General features: G+C 37.5%; 1 protein-coding gene across 1 annotated transcript; it reads right to left on the bottom strand.

Moving 5' to 3' along the window:
- Nucleotides 1-2,450: 2,450 nt before the first annotated feature.
- On the bottom strand, nt 2,451-6,010 carry LOC114539412 (kelch-like protein 41). The gene is made up of 4 exons (XM_028560040.1): nt 5,978-6,010; nt 3,953-4,560; nt 3,568-3,630; nt 2,451-3,473 (listed from the first exon to the last, which is right to left on the bottom strand). The coding sequence occupies exons 1-4, from the start codon at nt 5,991-5,993 to the stop codon at nt 2,451-2,453; spliced, it is 1,710 nt and encodes a 569-aa protein (XP_028415841.1). The 5' UTR covers nt 5,994-6,010.
- Between the last annotated feature and the right edge of the window lie 14,165 nt (nt 6,011-20,175).

Below are 20,175 nucleotides of genomic sequence, written 5' to 3'. Positions count from 1 at the left end.
TGCCGCTCTAAATACTCATCACGATCTTCGGCGTCTTCGATTGGTGTGATACTCTCTGGGCCAAAAAGTGTTGAATCTTCAGAATACTTGGAAGCCAGAATTACCCGTACTGCCTCGTATTGTTTATTTTTGTCAGCATTTAAGTCTGTATTATTAAATTCCATTTGTGTTTTATATTCTATAAGTACATCAAGTAAATGTTGTACTATTTCCTCACTCCATTTAACTTCGTTGCTGTCTGCATTTTTGTCGTTTGCGTTTTCTCTTTGCAGTACTGTTCATATTTCTTTTCGCTATCATGAATACATGTAAATCAACTGACAGAATAATCCATGCACAAGTCAGATTTCTTGCCGCTCTGGCGCTCTTTGCCGGGTCAACTCGCCAAAATGCAATTATACATGGCGAGAAGTGTCCCACCTAAGCGAGTTACTCGGCAAGCGAAAAGCGGGATCCCGCCTAAGCGGGACAACTCGCTTGCCATGTTATCGTAACGTTATTATAATGGGGAATAAGTATACGAAGCGGGTCAACTCGGCAAAGCGAGTCAATTCGCTTAGCCAGGAAAACTCGTCCATGCATGTAATCGGCTCCTTAACCTAGGCTCCTAAACATGCTGGACATTTTCGCCACTGAATCTTCGGACGAAGCCCCACTGGTTGAGACGAAGCCCCACGCTGCTCCCTTGTTACGCTGAACATTTGCAACCAATTCTCTTATTCTTTACCTATATTTTTTTCAATTCACATCGAAATCCTTCAACAGCGATTGGTTCATTTAAACCATTTCATGATAAAATTGTAACCGCAAATGGCTTCCCTAGCTGAAAAATTGCTAGGGCTTGCAATAGTGAGAGGCTACTGCCCCTTAAGTGATCGGAACATAAGAGATCGGAACATTTTCGCCACAATGTCGAGCCAACTTCGGAAACACGAGATTTTACGAAGATAGGCAGTGTGATCAATCCATTATATGGTATAGATTTTGCAGCTCAGTGGATATGCAATCCATATTTCCAACAATAAAAGTTTATTGTGAAATATTTTTATGCATGTAACAAACAAGGGGGGAATTTCGTTTTCCAATTAGCAAGTTTTTTTACATTTTCAGTAACCCAATCAGCATGCATAAATTTTGATAAATAGTACCATATATAGCTACCATTTTACATGAAGTATTAAAAATTTAGGCATCCTGATTGGCTTTGCCAGAAAAATGTAAACAAATGTGGCGATTAGTTTGAAACGAAATTCTTCCTTGTTCAGGTAACACGAATAGTTTAGTTTTTGTTCAAAAGCAAACGTAAACCGCAAATATTTTGACAATTTTTTTGTACAATAAAGTTGGGCACGGTTCGACAACGTATCTTTTACCTAGAAAATTATTTTAGACCATTTTTCTTTTAAATTACAGATTTCTTCATCTGTAAATTTGGCAAAAACAACTCGCAGATATTTCGAAAAATCTGATCAGCTGATTATCGCATAATAATCCGAGATCGCTCGACCAATCAGACGCCAGAACTTTCAAAAATCACTTTTGCAATTATATACGAATTCATTTCACATTATTAAGCTTATAACGCCATGCCTTGTGGGCCTTTTGGGTTAAAATCACTGATCAATTCACGCTTCGTTAAAACGCTTGATGGCAACTAGCAAGAATTACCCTAAAAAACCATCGTAAAAATAATTAGGCTCAGTTTAGAAGAATCCATCTTTTATTGGTTAACATTTTATTGACAAACTTATTTCACTAATTAATCTAATGTTCAACATATTTCTAATGTTCATTCGTCAAGATTAAAATGTCAAATTCAACCTATTTAGCTACACACTATTAATATTGGTTTTATATTCCACCAGACGTCACAGTATAAGAATATAGAAATATTATAGATGACGACAGCAGTTATCAACACTGGTTAGGGTAAAATATTGACCATATGAACAAAACATTATATATCTGTGCCAACCTATCTTATGTTCTATAAAATTTTTTGAACACTAACGAAACCTCATCAGACGTCAGAGTATAAGAATATAGAAAATTAATATTGCAGATGACAACAGGAGTTATCAACATTGGTTTGGGTAAAATATTGACCATATGAACAAAACATTATATATCTATATATATATTTATCTTATGTTATATATTTACACACTAATAATATTGGTTAAACCTCATCAGACGTCACAGTATAAGAATATAGAAATATTAACAACAGCAGTTATCAACCTGACGTGGAACAATGGCTGTTTCTTGATATATGAGAAAACCGAAATGTAAACAAAATACTTCATGTTAGATTCAGAGTTATGATTAGGGATAGCCTTCTGGTTGCTCATATCGAGAAAGCGTCGAGACATTGTTTGACCATCACGACACAAAGATATCATGTCATATTCATGCAAGGACACAGTGAGAAGTTTATATTGAGAAAACGTTCAGATGTGAGGTTTCACCACAGCATTTGCCCAACATCTTTTTTCTATCATTCCTGGCAGTTCTTTCCAGCTATCTCCACCAATGGTGAAGGTTTCCACTGAGTTGAGAAATCCCTGCTCCTCATTCCATCCACCAAACACGACAATGACGTCATTCAGTATGACAGCTGAGCACCCAGCCCTTTGGCAAATCATGAAGGGCAGTCTTTCACTTCGCCCCGTGTCAGTGTCATACATGATGACGTCATTTAATGCCTGACTATTCGTATCCATACCGCCAAGAATGATAATCTTATCACCCCAAGTGACTGTGGACATATCAAAAACAGGCCGAGGCAACGATGGACATGGTTTGAACTCATTCTTAACCAAATCATAAACAACAACACCGTCAAGAGCATCTTTACTATAGCCGGTGGTTGTTCCGCCCAAGATAAATAGTTTTCCATTAAGCAGTTCTGCTCTGTGAGCATCTCTTGGCCCAGTCATTCTCGCCAGCAACTTTGCAGTATAAGGTGGAGCAAGAGAAATCTCATAAATGGCATTCGATGTTTTTGTATCATTCCCGTCATATCCTCCTATTACATATAATTTTCCTTGATAAACTATGACGTCATGATCAGATAATTTGACAGGCAGTTTACCATCAAACATTGTCCATCGCAAAGGATGTTGGTTCATCTTCAAAACTTCAATCGTTACAGTTCCACCTTCACCATCGAAACCACCAACGACCAGGATGTCATTGTTGTGAACACACGATGCTGATGCTCCTCGACGATGATTCAATTGCGGCAGCATTGTCGACCTCTTCTCAACAATATTATATTTCTCATCAGTATTCAAAGGGGGTGCGTACGCAACAGAATACCAACCACCAAGAATAATAACGTCTTGGTTGTTAGTTGAAATTGTGGGATCCGTAGCTTGTGCACCATTTCTGTCGACAATATTTTCTTGGAATAGTTTGACAAATAATCCTTCAACTCTTTCAAACTTTTGTTTAATCACCTGAAAATCATCCTAAATTGGTAATGAAAAGTCACGGTGTAGCAGCATTATAGTGCTCTGAAAGCTCATAATCAACAAGTTTGAAAAATTTAAAAAAATTGCTTACCTTTATTTCCATTACTTCTTCTTTTACCGCTTTCTGGCTTTGTTTCATTTCATCAAAACGTTCCTAAAGGACAACAGGCGATCCCAGTTAAAACACTACCACGACACAGGAGATGTAAGCAAGTTAAAGGTTAGGAACTTTAATGGAAGGGCACACGAAGTAGACAGGACAAGAAAAACGTACGGAGACCCGAGGGAAGAGCAGGACCAGAAACACACATGTGAGGGCTTTGCTCTACAACAGTGCTTCTCTCCCCTTCTACTAACAAAGTAATGGGAATTGCTAATTTTAGGAAGGTCCAAATTTTTTTTCAAACGAAAAAACATCACGAATCGATAAAATTGTCAATATGATGGTCGAAATAAAAATAAATTTTTTCAATCACCTTCATTCTTTTTAATTCCTCATACATATCATCATGTTTTTCTATCACCTTGTCTCCCTTTTCAGCGAAAAGTCTCGACATCTTCACAGTTTGAAGATTTTGACTTCCGGCTTGATCCAGAGTATCAAAAATTTCCTCTAGTTTCCTCTCAGTTTCCTCTCCCTTAGAAAATTCTTCATCTTTTATCTGACGGAAACTCTGCTGGTCTTTGCCACTCACTTGCGAGCTATACTTTTCGGCAACCATTGTTGGGCGGTATTCACAACCAATCACGTGATCTTCAAGATCTCGAAGCTTAACATTTTCGGGACACCCTCGATCGTTGTAATCGCACTTTATTCTTAGTTCTGACCAGATGTTTGTTAAAAACCTTTGAGGAAGCTGCAAGGTTTCCAATGTGAGGGGTTTCTGACATTCCGAGCATGTTTGAGACTCTTTAGCAAGGTGTTGTTTTATACAGTTGAAACAAAAGTGATGTTCTCCTGCCTCGCATATTCTTGGCTCTTTCAATACACGGTGGCAAATAAAGCATAGCAAATCTCGTTTAACTTGTAAAATGAAGCGATTTGGATCATAGCCTCGGTCCATTGGTACTTCATTTTTTCTTTCTGAAAAAAAATTTAATCTGATGTCCAGGTTATTAGTTCTTCAATAATACGGTATATTTTATATCCTACATTCTAGTTAACAAAAACCCTATAGAATTTTTCCTGTGAATTCAATACTGTCAGATAGCCTTGAAAGCTCATCACTTAGGGGCCAAAATTTTCATTTTGACCAAGGGCCAAAAAACTATACGCTTTTTCCTCCGCGCCCCATAGGAATCCCAATAAATATTTTTGAAATAATAAAAGTTAGCCCAGTTCATTTAAATATAAATGATTAATTTCTATAACATATTTGAGGAAAATGTCAATTAGCCCTCCGGATTCTCGACAAGCACACGCCGTTTGTTTATTTTTTTCACCAATCAGATTCGTTCCTCAAACCGCATTTCATGTCTCGCATCGTCCCACGATATTTTTCAACAATTAAGCCAAGTTTTGCACATTTTTTGTACATTTTTATTTGTTTCTGTAATAATTTTGTGGAATAATGTTGTTCGGATATCTAAAATATATTTGTGATAATTTATTTGAGGGATTCTCGTTGTTTTCATACGAAACTTTGCTAGTGAATTTCGTATATATGTGAATATTATTGCAAGAGTTTCCATCGTTCTCAATAACTATATCTATATGCTTCGCGATCCCTGCCCTCACTGAACTGGCAACGAAACTGGACTCACTTTTATAATTTCAAAAATATTTAATGTTTGTTGCACAAATAATTGATATTTTTCTTCAAGTATAAAGCTGCGTTGGCTGTTGGTTCAAGCCCGGAGACGAGGTGAGTCAAAAGGGGAGTGTCCTTTCGTCCGCAAATACACTGAGAATCACGTCCAAAGAAAAAAATTAACCATTTTTCGCTTAGATATTGAATGCCTGTTCGCAGCTTGTGGTGGTCTTATTCTGCATTTTGGAGTTTCTACAGACAGACACAAAGACGACACGCAAAGTCGTGCTGTTCAAATTGTTTTTTATCGATGACACATTTGCATTTTATTGGCATTCCAAGTTCAACTTAAGACTAGAAGTATTTATAATCATAGATTGTGTCATTAATTTTAAATATACAGCCGCGTACGATTTGTTAAAACAGGTTTGTTTTAAAAATACCATTTTTTCACGAGCATCATGCTGTGCGGAAATGCAGCAGCGTAAATTGCAGCATTCCATTTTGATATACATTAGCATTTGTGTTTAGCTACCATTAATGACAATTATCAGACCACACTAGTCGCCTCGCTGTTTTTGAAGTCAGACAAAAATTGCATTGGCCAAATAACAGGTGAAGTTGTTAAATGCTGCTAACTTCGCACACGATATCGCTTAAAATACAAACAACTCCTCATTAGCAATTTCTATAGCGTAGAAATCGCTATCTAATTCGTCTACCACTTCACATAACATCTCGTATTATTACCATTAACCTCTGTCATGAAACCAATACGAAGACAGCACAATATTCTTGAAGCTGTTCAGATGGATCTGACCCCCATCCGTGGGCAATATTCAATGCACCTTAAACGTTACAAGATTGAAATTTAAAAGTTATTACTACATGCACAGTCAATCTTAAGCGTTTACACTACGTGCTTTTACCTGGCCTAGACCAGGCCTGGACTTGGACCTATAGCTGGTCTAGGCCAGAGAATCCAGGCTAACAGCAGAAGGTGGCCTGGACCAGGCCTGGACCAGGCCTGGATCTGACCAGGAGCAAGATTTTGGTAATGGGAACAGGCTTTACGTAGACCTGACAAATTTTTTAACTTAATATAGTGTGATTTGTATAGGATCCATATAGTATTACCACTTTTCGTCGTCTTTTGGGTCTTTTGCCAAGTATTTTGTCAATTACTTTGGCTATCCGATATCATCAACAAGGAAGACAGTGTGAACGCGGCTTTAGACCTAAATTTTTAACGTGGTATAATTTTGTTATCGCACTTCTTTGCACCCTACGAATTAACCTCAAACGTCGCGTATATAACAAGACGGCACAATGCAGCTCATATATAGCAACATTATAGCTACCTGAATTATCGTACTGTGTTTGGTTCAAGATTCAAACGATCATCCTTCAGTAATCTAGACTATATATTCCACTGCTCTACCTATTGAATTATCAAACCTACAGAGATTGCGAGATGTTATCTTTTATAAAAACATAAGATTTAAACTATTAATCTTCAGAAATCTAGTCCTGTGATGTCCAGTGTTGTACGTACCTGTACCTATTAAACCTTCAGCGGTTGATGTTGAATGATTTCATGAATCGAATTGAAAACATTCCAACATTTAACCGATTCAAAACTAATCAACCGAACAGTTTGATATCAGATTTAAAGTTTGAAAAATAAGGCTATGCAACTAGAATTAGTCAGTCAATCGTTTTGATTTCAAGAAAGTGTTAATTTCGTAACCAGCAAATTCTGTCCGTAAAGTGCAAACTGTATGACTTAACGTTTGAATAAATGCATTATCTATGTAATGACGAGCTGATATTGACAGTACGTGACACACCATGCAACTTAAACCGCACAAAGATAATCAAATTAGACTTACCAAAGATGATGAATTGTGACAGATTTTCACTTTAACATTCTGCAACAGATTGGTGTAACGTCGTCAACGTTATTTTGTATTTAAGACAACACCTTGATATGTCGTAATGTTTATTTTGTTAAACACTCCAGGCTATGAATACTGGGAATCTCGTATCAATGCAATTAAACAATTTTCAGAGCATAATTGATGGCAAGAATGTTATCGTTCAAGCAGACCATTCATTCAGAATAAATAAATCTAAAGTCTGATATTAAACCACGCGATGTTTGAAGACAATAAAAATTACGAGATATCAAGGTGTTTAGAAGCAAAATATTGTTGATCGCGTTAAATTGGTTAAAACCAGCTTGTTTTAGAACGCCAAAGTCAAAATATAACATCATTCATCAACTTTGGTAAGCCTAATTTGGTTATCTTTGTGTGGTTTAAGTTGCATGGTCTGTCACTGTCAATATCATTATATCAACCTCGCTACCAATCACTGCAGGTTTGATAGTTTAACTGGTTGCCACGTTTACACTTTACCAGATTCCCGAGACACGAGATAAACACTTTCTTTCAAAGTTCTTGTTAGATTTTATGGTAGAATATAGTGTTTTTATAAAAGATTAGATCTCTCCATCAATATTTGGTTTGTTGGTTTAACATGTAGACCAGTGGAGTAGATTTCCGAAAGTTGATAGTTTAAATCTTCGTGTATATAAACATCTGAGAACTCATCACCAATCTTTATCAGTAGCTTAAACATTCAATATTTCAGATACGTATTACTAATGGCTACTGGTTATCAACCAAACCGCTTTATTCACACCGTTCACGAAGATTATTTGTGCAGTATTTGCCATTTTGTATTACGAGATGTACGATTATGCAAAGCACAACATCACTTTTGCTCCAGTTGCATAACCCAACACCTTGCTCATTCTTCAACATGCCCAGTATGTCGGCAACACCTCACTCCAGAGACTTTGCAAAGTCCCCATCGGTTTTTTCGGGACCGCTTGTCAGAGCTGAGAATCAAGTGTGATTACTTCAATCGAGGATGTCCTGAAATACTTGATCTTGGAAATCTACAAAATCACGAGAATGGTTGTGGATACCGTCCATTGCCGTGTGAAAACTGTGGCGTGTACGTAAGTGCAAGAGACAAAAATATCCACCAAAATTTTTGTGGTAACAATATGGAAAATCTTCAAAGGGTGGGACTAGATGAATACATAGACGCCAATGAAGCATTTCGTGCCTCAACAAATTTATTTCAAGAGAGTATAAAAAATGATGTTGTTGCAGTTTGTCAAAGAGTAAATACAATTGAGGGAATATTAGACAGCTGTTTATCACCGTCGTACTAAATACCGTCAAAAACCTTCGAGAGATTGTCAAAAGCTGTCGAAAGCCGTCGAGAAGCGAAAATTGATGCATATTTTTATACTAATATTTTTATGATTAACTTACAGCAAACTAATATTTTCTAAAACAGTTGGATTGTAATTGCAATGCTTCAATATTTTAGGTTTAAAATATCAGCTTGATATGTTGTAATATTTATTTCCAAATCATTTTAAAAACATTCTTGCGGGCCTTAGTTTTGACAATCACATTATTAACATCACGCTGTGAAACGTGCTTGATGTTAAAACATTTTATATCGCATTTCGATAGTTCAAGTGTCGATATGACTTTCCAAGTACTATCAAAATCAAATGGCTCGTTGATTTAAGTTGTCACCGTTTTTACAAGATTTGTAAAAACGAGTTTCGGTTTTGACACCGCAACAAGATTTATCGAAACTAGGTTCGATTTGCCATTTAGCATCATGCTGTGAGAGTTTTAAATATTTGTATTTCTTTGTTATTCAAAATATCAACTTGAGATTGGTATCATTGATAGCTAAGTTATTATCTCGGATACAAGATTCAAAAATGGTATTCATTTCAGTCTCTCAGACGCTTTCATTTTTTTGTTATTATAAGTATCAAGATGAGTTTCCTAGTATTATTAAATGGTTCATTGATCGGGTCATTACCACAAGATATAAATTTACAATATTAGTCCCAGCCACATGCTGAGAATCTATGGCGCTCTCTCTCGCTATATTTAGTATTTATTAAAGTGGTTGTTGTTTTAAGTTTTAATGTTGTCTTACTTAAATGTTTCATGCTGTGTAACTAAGTGAAGCTATCAATCTCGTTTTGGTTGGAGTGATTATGGATTTGTGTCCATTTCAGAGCTACTCTCCCAGACGGACTCGACTCATTGACAAACAATAATAAACAACTGTTTAACAAGGGTTTAAATTATGTCCATCGTGATTAAATATTTCATACTGTGACCCAAACTGAAGCCATGAATCTCGCTTTGGTTCGAGTAATTGATTTGTGACTATTTTAGAACCAGTCTCACAGAGGAAGTCCAGGCATGAAATAATAAATAAGTTTTTTGACTTCATCAACGTATAATAGCACACTTCCTGATAAAAAGTATTCTATAAGAAGTAATTTAAAGTTGAAAATTTTCCAAAAAAATTAAGAAATTAAATTAAGACCTATCAACCCTTTAAAAATTAACCAACATCGAGTACAGTGCTACAAAATCTCAATTGATTTATTGGAAAGTGTTTGAAATTCAGATGAAGAAACAGAAGACGTAAGGATTTCAAAAGCGTATTCAAATACCGCTTTTATGCGACGTTTTAAAGGGAGGGAGGCTGGGGAGATGCCTACGGAGACGTTGTTATGACCCATGTGTCCAAGAGCATAATTCGTCAGAAGTGGTAGTACATTCATACTAACTCTCCTGACAAAGACCTTTAGTTCGAAACGTCGAGAATTTTTTCCGATCTAACAGTTTTCAAACCATATTTGATGTGAAATTTTTTCATCATAATTATTTACATATCAATCTTTATTAGTAAAAAAATTATTCGATGTACATGGTTATTGCTGATGTTCACCGATTAATATTGAAATGCTGAAATGAGAACCATCATAATATGCAATTATATCAACACATCAACAATGTATTCACAGTCCACGCACATATTCACACTAATGATTACACGTCTATAAATACAATAATACACGAGCATAATTCTAAATCTAATCTTAAATCTAACCCTAATCCAATCCACAAATCTATTTAGTTTCCGATAATAATGAGGTTTAGGGATGGATTTGGAAAATACCTTATGTGTAATGACCTTATAATGACGTAACTAGCCGTGACACATGCAGGGAATTCTGGGCTTTGTAGTCACGACGGGAAATTTTGAAGTTGAGACGTCATTCAAGACTTCATACGTCATTATGCATAAGATCTAATCGTAATAACTTTCCTTACATTGATCAGCCGAGAAAATTATATCATTAAATATACCCTGATATGTCCATATCCGTCTTTACAGGTCTCCTTCAATGATATCAATAGTCCCCATTTTAACCTGAGAGTTTGAAAATTGAAAATGTTAACTACAATGATGAAATTTTTTAACTGGGCGAAACACTCTAAACAAGTATAATTAATGATCCACATAAATTAACCCAATTCTGAATATTTATTACCCTCGTGTAGAATTGCGTTAATATGGAAGATATTCTCTGTCGTTTTCAACAATTGTAATAAGCTTATAATTATATTAAACGTCTTTTTATACGCCCTTTCAACTATGGTCCTTTTCATATATATTGTTCTCTCACACTACACTTAAAAGCCATCGCTCACGTGGCGATTACTTGAATACCACATCCCTCCCATACTTTAAAGTACTAAAGTTCCTTAAATAACGAATAACATAATGTCAATATCATTAAATAACTAAGAGTTCAACGTTTATGTTTCATAATCTCTAAGCCATGCTGGTGGTTGCCTTTCGTGTTCCGGTCTTGCCATAGGTGGTGCTTCGTTCGCGCCAAGTGCTCCATCGTCCTCTTGTCCACTATCTGCTGCTTCGTGATCGACTTCCTCTTGGTCTTGTCCCTCGAGATCAGACTGTTCATTTGAATCGTTTTCAGGCTACTGCCTTCCCTCGCCGTCACGTTTAGTATTTGTCGCAGGTAAACCTCCATACAACTTGCGGAACTTTGAAGCATCTCTTGTTATTGCCCAGTCCCTTGTGCTTGCAGTAACCATTGAACCTTTGATGGCTGTAATTGTTAGTGGTGTTGGGTCAAACACGGTTGTAAGTTTATTCTTTTTCTTTTGCATCACGACAACATGATCTCCGACCTTTAGCCGATGTTCCTTAGCGTTGGTATCTCTGGAAATCATTTTGGCTCTCGTGCGCTCTACTTGCTCTCGATCGATGACGTCATCACAGGGTATCTCCATTGGTAGTTTTGTCCTCATCTTTCGTCCTCCATGCATAGCCGCGAACGGGCTTTTCTTTGTCGCCGTGTGTGGACTTGCTCGGTAGGACTGTAAGAAGGTTGTAGCTGACTCTCGCATTGACTTTCCTTCTACGTGTCCAGCCTGTATAGCTTCTTTCATGCACCGATTAAATCTCTCAACAGTTCCGTTTGCCCGTGGCCACTCTGGTGTTATATGCCTCAGTGCGAATCCTTGTTTTGATGCAAACGCTTTGATGTCTGCTGATTGAAAGGGTTTGCCATTATCTTACTGGCATACCGCGGGTATGCCTTTGCTGGCGAAGATAGTTTGCATAACGTTGATGATGGTTTTCGAGGTTGGTGGTTTTCGAAATTCGGAAAAATGCAATCTCCGGCCAGTGACTGTACCGGTCAATCATTACAAATACGTATTCTCCGTTTGGGTAGGGTCCTTGAAAGTCCATTTCGACGAATTGCCAAGGTCCTTTGGGTAGTTCTGACGCTTTAATTGGCTCGTGCTGTCGACTCGGCTGCGTCGCTTGACAGGCAAGGCATTCTTTGATTTGGCGTTCCACTCAAAGAATGCCTTGCCTGTCAAGCGACGAGTCCAGTCCAGGGAACCAGCAGAATTGTCGGATGAATGATTTTGTTTTACTCATTCCCTGGTGGCCTTCGTGTCCAAGCTCGATAACTCGTTGTTGTAATCTTTGAGGCACGATTATTCGTTTGCCGCGATAGATCACTCCGTCTATGACGTGCAAATCGTATTTTACTTCTTCTGTCATATAGGCTGAGATATCTTCATCATTTTCATTCTCCCCTGTCTGGATGGTTTGCTGAAGTTTCCTGCAGGTTGGGTCCCGGTGTGTTTCTTCTCGAATTTCCTGCATCATAACCGCTGTTGTGTCGTCGATTTTCAAAGCTCTTTCTGCCTCGACTACCGTACGTGCGAATTCATCGATTGCGGGATTGGTACAGTTGCCTGTTTGTGATCTTGGATATCTAGACAGATAATCCGCGATGTTGGTTTTCCCTGGCCGATACTCCACAACGTACTCATACTCCTGCACGTCCATGACGAACTTCTCGACACGAGGGGGCAGGTCGCCAGCGGTTTTCTTAAACATTGCCTGTAGCGGTTTGTGTTCTGTGATCACTTTAAACTCCGGTGCTCCTAAGAGGTATTTTCTAAACTTCTTGATACCCCATCTAATGGCCAGGGCCTCTCTTTCCGTTGTTGAGTAGTTTGACTCTGGTGCGTTGAGGCTTCGGGATTTGAATACTACAGGTCGGAAACCTTCAGCTGATGATCGTTTAGATCAGTTAGAGCAGTTTAGAGAACTTCGCCGCACCTTGGAATTTGTTGATCACATCCTCCATCGTGGGTAGTTGTGTGTATGGTCGGAGAATAGCCTTGTTTGCCATCCTCATATCCACGCATAGCCGGATCTGATCAGAGTTGTTTTTTGGAGCGATGACTGTTGGGCTGACCCAACTACGTCTTTCGTTATCTGGGACCTTCTCTATGATGTCTTGGTTTATTAGATATGCAATCTTTTCTTCTGCCTTCGCTGCGAGGATGTATGGGGTACGTCTTGGTTTTTGGACGAATGGGGTAACCGTCTCGTCTGTCATTATGGTTACTTGTCTGCCGACAACTTTTCCGATACTTGGACGGAAGACTTCACTGTGGTTCTCTGGGGTTTTTCTTACATTAGATCGCACTCTCTTCGCTACTTCGTCGAGGCCGCCATTCTCATCGACTTGTTGGACGAGAAACTTCTCGTTATACTGGAGGAGTCCGAGCTTTCTTAACGAGGTTTCCGATAGAAGTGGGTAAGAGGATGCTTCCTTCCTAACAATGATGGTTGTTTCTAGGCTCTTCTCCCCAGCGCGCAACACTGCTTCGAACTGGCCGACCAGGTCGAGACTTCGGCTGCTGCCATATGCGAACGACTTGATTGGAGATGGTGTTAGTGTCATCTTTTCCCCTGTTTCTTTCTCGTACTCTCGTAGTTGTCTTTCGTCCATAATGTCTCGAGTAGCGCCTGTGTCTGGTTGCCATGTTACCTCATGACCGTTCGTTTTGACTTTAACCAGAGCTGGTCGTGCGCCGACTTTAAAAATCTGATCGTCCGATGTGGCTTGTCCATACTCTATGGTTGCGTTGTTAGGGCACTGCTCTGGGGTCGTTTCTGCAATTTTTGCAACATGTTCATCGCTGTCTGTCTCATCTGTATCACTTTGTTTGAACCTCTCGTCGATGCTGTTCACTATGTTTTTGAAGCAGACTTTGGCAAAGTGTCCAGGTCTCTTGCAGAAGTCACACTTCTTTCCTATAGCTGGACACTCTCCCCGTTTTTGTGTCTGCGGTTTCCACAACGCAAACACGGCTCGTCAGCTTTACCATTGTTCTCGTTTTTGCTTTTGTCTTTTCCTTGTGCTCCTTCCCTGCGTGAGCGTGTATCTTTGAAAAGGCTTCGTTGCTTCACTTTATTGACCATTTCAGGGTCTCCGTCCTTTTTGTGCATGACCGCATTCATGGTCATTGCGTCTTCTCTTTTCTGCGCCTTCTCTAGTAGTTGGTCCAGTGTAAGCTTCTTTTGCAGACACATTAGTCTGAGTTGGTCGTCCTGTAAATTGCTTATGATAAGACATTTTATCATTTTATCTGCCGTCTACTCCGTGAAGTCGCATTTTTCTGCTGCTTTCCGCAGTCGCATAGCGTAGTTCCCAGTCCTTTCACCCACTTCCGGTTTCACTCGCATGAGCTCAAACAAGGCAAAATCGTTGGATTTTTGAGGGAGAAAATATTTGTTTAACTTCGTCTTTGATTTCAGGTAATCCGTCCAATCTTCTGTGGTAACACTTGTTGGTTTAGTGGGCGATGGCAAGGAGTCATGAATGTCTTCTACCTGTGGCCCGGCGTAAATTAGTAGCGCCATTTGTGCAGTTTCGCTGCTATCTCTGTCGCTAGGGTCGCAACCGTTGTATTTTAAATCGCGCTCGAACCTTTCTAGCCATCGCTCCCAACGTTTGCCTAAGTTCAGCCTGTCTCCGTGTGGGCCGAACGGTGTTACTTTGAGTTTTGGTCCTTTCGTGGCCATGTTGTTACCGATATTTACTTGTCATAAACTTTTGCACGCCGATTTACTTTCGTTTTGTCGTCATTTATTTGCTCAAAATTCAGGGTATATTCGGATCCGGCTGTGATTCTTCGTCTACGTCGTGAATTACTTCTCCAGTCCTCGAATTTCTTTTTTTTTTAATCCCTATCTTCGTCGTCAATGTAATAAGCTTATAATAATTGTATTAAACGTCTTTTTATACACGCCCTTTCAACTATGGTCCTTTTTTCATATATATTGTTCTCTCAAACTACACTTAAAAGCCATCACTCACATGGCAATTACTTGAATACCACAACAATTCTCTTGATACAAAAGCGATGAAACTTATTTCTTTATTTAAGATCATAAAAAAAGGTTTCCTACTGAAGAAATTAAAGTCTCTTTATCAGCTTATAATGCACTCAGAGATATAAAATATTACATTATTACATTCAAATGATTACTGGTTATATTTTACAATACGGGTGTATAAAAAGTAACCTCACTTTAGCGAGATATTGTATGTAACTCTCTTGGTCAACGAGAATATATTTCGGATATAAAAACAGAACAATCATTTCGCTGTTGATTGAAATATAAGTCGATTAAAAATCGAGAAAATGATTGAATTTCAACACACATCCTGATGCATGTTTGTCGCCCATGCATAATAAATTGATAATTATTCTAAGCATCGTTTAACAAAAGGCAGTTTGACAAATCCGTGATCAATTGCTTTGTTCTTTTCTTTATCAGAGGTGAAAATATGTGACCAGGATTCTTCAACCAACTCGTATTTGCTTATCAACAGCTAAAAGCCAGGGGCCGGTTGTATGAAAGCTGGAGAGCGCTATCCACCAGGTAGTGGTTTTTTCAATCGCTGTAAAATCGACCGTTGTTGTGTATAACTTTGATTAAATCTTAGCACTCCTAAATTGAGGGTCTTTTTTAATTGTGGGTTCCAAAGCGGAAATTTTATTGCTTTTCAAGGAAAATATCTTCTCCAAATACTTTTGGTTATATCTAATCAGCCGTCACAGTATAAGAATCTAAAAATGTTACTGGTCTTCTTATACTTTCCTTACACCCTTCTTTAAAGGGGTAGCCCAGATTATTCGATTATTCCTAGTTTTTATCTTCTTTAATACTTATATGTTTATTCGTTTATATTAATACAGCTATTTTTAATACTTGCACATAATTATGTATTCTTAATCTATTGTAATTGTTTGACGCCCCTCACGAAAACCATCGACAAATTATGAGGGTAGCGTAGTTAAATAAAGTTTAATTGATTGATTGATTGACATGGCCTTTCGATTAGCTCCATTATAGAGCGATTACCACCAATGAAGCTTCTATTATTATTATTATTATTATTATTAAGTCTTTACATATAAAATCTAGCCACAACAGACGTGTGACCTTACAATTTAAACTAACATATACTAACATATACAGGAATGGAATAGAATTATTAATGTACAATATCTATTATGACTAAAGTTATTAAAAGTCAATCCTTTAAGTTTACTATTAAGATTATTAAAATTTAAGATTATTAAAGTTAGCTAAAATTGTTAAAAAGACATCTATTTAAAAAAGACCTTTTAAATCTTTCTGTTTCGACTTTGGGTAAAATAAAATCATGCTCTCGTTCCCTTAAACGCTTTTTCCTTTTAGGTGGAAGTAGTTTGTATAAAGGGTGGTCCAGATTACTACATATTTTACCAAATAGGATTTTGTCCTTTTCCTCGATCACATCCATTATTCGAACACATTTTGTTGTGTATCCATATTTATATGCTCTCCGTAAAAATTGATCAACCGGTTCTCGATATTTCTTCTCAAGGGCGGAACCCCATATTTCAATTCCAAAAGAAAACAGCGACATAATGAGGGCATCGAAGAGAGTTTTTAACTGTTTTTTTGAGTAACCGTATGATCTGCACATCCTCAAAATGTACATTCGACTACTAGCTCTAGTTAGCAAATTGTTAACTTGAATGTCCCAACACGACGGATCATTCTGCAATGTTATTCCCAACAGTTTCAGCCAAGATTTACGCTTAATACCCTCTATTTGTTTTGGCGGAGGATTTTTTGATTTACGACTTATAACCATTTCCCAAGTTTTACCTAAATTTAATGACATTTTGTTTCTTTCTGTCCATTCTTTAATATTGTCTACTTCAGCTATTGCGGAGTCATAATTCTTTCTCACTGGAACGCTGAGAGTCATGTCGTCTGCAAATTTGACTAGAATATTGTTATGTGAATCTTTGACTGCCAAATCGTTCATCATCAGGGAGAATAAAAAGGGGCCAATAACTGTGCCTTGTGGTACTCTTTTATTAGTACCTACATAGTTTGTTTCGATCCCATTTAGTATTACTCTCTGTCTTCTATCTGTCAAAAAATTGACAATCCAGTTTATTACGTATGGGTTAATGGTTGTTTCTTGTAACTTTTTGCAGATAATACCATGAGAAACAAAGTCAAAGGCCTTCTTTAGATCAAATGAAATAACCCATGACATGGTCGACGTCGTTATCTAGCCAGTTTAGCCGTTTATGATGGCACATTATTAGAGCATCAGTTGCACTTGTTCCTTCTTTATATGCGAATTGGTCACATTTTATTATTTGCTTTAATTCTGATGAGATCTCTTTCTTAAGAACTATTCTTTCGAATAGTCTCATTATTACATTTGTGAGGGATATAGGCCTTAATTGAGTACATTCCGTAAGAGGACTTTCCTTAGGTACTGGGTTGAGGTTGGCGGTTTTCCATAAGAGGGGAACATATTGTTGCTCTAATGACATGTTGAATATCTTTGTTATAACTGGGGCTAAGTATTTTGCAAAGTCTTTCCATAGCCAATATGGTAGGCCATCTAGCCCTGCCGATGTTTTCTTTTGTTTTTGCAAAAACCTTTCTACCGTGAATATGTCAACATGTGGTACTCTAGTGGAATTTGGTATAGGGGCGATTTCCGGAGATGTGTAGTTGTCATCTGTATTCATCGCCTTGAAATAGCCATTTATGACATCTGGATCTATATCTATACATGTGCGGTTCGCTTTCCTTCCAGTAATTTTATTTACTGTGTCCCACCATTTCTTCGATCCGGATACATATTTTCCATTTGTCTTCTTAACTGCTCTAATCATGTTTTCTCTGATGAGTTTATTTATTTTCCTTTGTAAGTCCTCGTTTATTCCTTTCTTTGCGCTTTTATTACGCATATTGCATAAATGTTTTACCAGAGGAGACATATAAGGAGGATCACGTGTAGATAATTTTACTTTGATTAATGGGAAGCTTTTGTTGAAGGCCGAAGTAATAATATGTGACCTTCCACGGGAAAACGTACGTTAACGATATTTCGTTGAAACGGCAAAACGAACGGATAACGAACGGGTAGTGAACGATCTGTAATAACGTTTCAACGAACCCAAAAAACGTTTTGACGAATTCAGCTAAAAATGTGAACGTTTAAAGTCGAGAATACGAACGGATAAATAAACGTTCAATCTGAAGCCGTTTGAACGATTTATGTTTATGAACGGTTTTAACGAATTAGTCTGAACGCCTGTTGCGCGTATGATTGACGCAAGATATTATTGACTAATTAAAAGAATAGGAAATATTTTCAAACACATAACATGTGTTGGCGCAAGTATGCGTGTACATATAAATAGCTATACCTTCATTTGAATGTTTAACTAAATTTATTAGCTAAACTACCTAAATCACTTTATTTTATACTTTATATACATATATACATTTGCATTTTGCATCAAAATTCGGGTTTATTAATCGTTAGAAAGCCTTCAGTTATTAGTACAAATTATCATCGTTACGTCAAATTAATCAATGCATCATCTGCAACTATACCCATCAAAATATTCAGCGCGTGTTTATTTGCAACAACGTAACAGATTTTGTAAATCTCTCCACGGACAAACTATATGTATGGGTGGTTAAGGACATATAAACACATCATGCATGCATCCGTTTTATTAACACGGCTCTAAACCGAGAGTAAACGAAGATTGCCATAAATGGCCTGCTGGCTTCGATAATAATATCATAGGCAATGTCATTGGTCACCGTCTAAGTTTGGTTGAGTTTCAGCTACTGGATACATATTTTATGTTAAACTAAACACAAGAGATTCCATTGTACACTATTGCTTATACTCTTTGACGCGCAAACGACTAAATTAATTATCGCAAGGATCAAGTTGTTTACAGATGATAACCAGACATTAATAACAGTTATACAGAATATCGCATACGCAAAGCTCGTTTGTATACGAACCAGCGTAGTAACGTGTGCTTGCATGCTGTCAAAACTTATTTGGTATAAATAGCCTACTACATTAAATATCCCAACCATTTATGCACGTGAAAATCCACATTTCAATTTCAGCAATGCATTGCGCGGTAATAAAATATTTAAAATATAAGCTTGGATATTTACCTAGTGCTCACAATATGTTCCGTGCGGCAATAGCCTCTAGCTGCGGTCAAGCTTGTCGCGGAATGTCGCCTATACACAGTACTGTCAGTAGCAACTAAGGGCATCATTATACCTTAAGAATATTTAAAAATTTGATAATAATCTATTTTATCCACTGCATGCACCATCGCCATATTTTCTTCGCAAAGCTAAAGCTGCAATGTCCCTATTTCTGCCGCCATATGATATTTTACGATCACATATGCATGTGTTATGACTTATGAACCAGTATATCGCTAATTAATACTTGTGATATTAAATTAGTAACTAAATTCCTGGTGGTCATATTCATCAGGAAATATTTTATTTTCCCCAAATATTCGACCATCTACATAGGTAACTGTGTAAATACCTATGCTACCTGCATGAGCCTAACAATAGTGACCTAAAGAAATAGAACGCGCGTAAATTAATGGGATAATTTTCGAAATCTTCATTTCAAACCACCGCAATCCCGAAGGTCCGAATTCAGTTCCGCCCTGCAAAACAACTTAATACTCAACCCCGGCAGCAAGAAAAGATTGCACAGTATTTTCACTAAAGCATATAGCAATAGCAGACGCCCATATAGAACCGGGTTTTTAAATCACAAAGAGTGCAAATAATTTTTTCTGCAAAGCATATAGCAATGCTGCCGCCCATATAGAAACGACAATGCCAAATGCATGCACAGGGGAGTTTATACTCACCATTTTAAGAAACAAACGATCCTCAACATCTTCGAGACATCTACTTGTGACACAATTTGTGCCTCCTGCTTACAGTAAAATTAACTAATCAAGATTATTTAAGACATGCATGAAAGCATTAATCCATTTTGTCTGGCGAAATCTTTTTATATCATATAATTATATATATTTCGAGGTAGCATCTACCCCTTTTTTATGAAAAATGTCAGCAAAGTTTGTAAACAATTGTTGTTTCAATGTAAGTAAATGTAAATTGTAACCACCACGGCCCAAGCTAACAACTTTTCTAACCTCAGCCAAGCCATTTTCAAGGTCTGGCAACCTTTCATGTCATGTTTATTCGGAATGATTGGATGATCGTGGCCCAACTTGATTCCACCGGCCATGATAAGCAATCTAAAG

The sequence above is a fragment of the Dendronephthya gigantea genome, unplaced genomic scaffold (genome assembly GCF_004324835.1).
Source record: "Dendronephthya gigantea isolate DGI-Jeju-01 unplaced genomic scaffold, DenGig_1.0 000202F, whole genome shotgun sequence".
NCBI classification, from domain to species: domain Eukaryota; kingdom Metazoa; phylum Cnidaria; class Anthozoa; order Malacalcyonacea; family Nephtheidae; genus Dendronephthya; species Dendronephthya gigantea.
The sequence above is the reverse complement of the archived record's forward strand: the minus strand, read 5'-3'. Positions and strand labels throughout refer to the sequence as shown.

Coding starts and splice junctions, on each gene's coding strand:
- LOC114539412 (XM_028560040.1), bottom strand. Junction 3,631..3,952: donor AGGAATTAAAAAGAATGAAG/GTGATTGAAAAA, acceptor GTTGTCCTTTAG/GAACGTTTTGATGAAATGAA. Junction 3,474..3,567: donor AAGAAGTAATGGAAATAAAG/GTAAGCAATTTT, acceptor TTACCAATTTAG/GATGATTTTCAGGTGATTAA.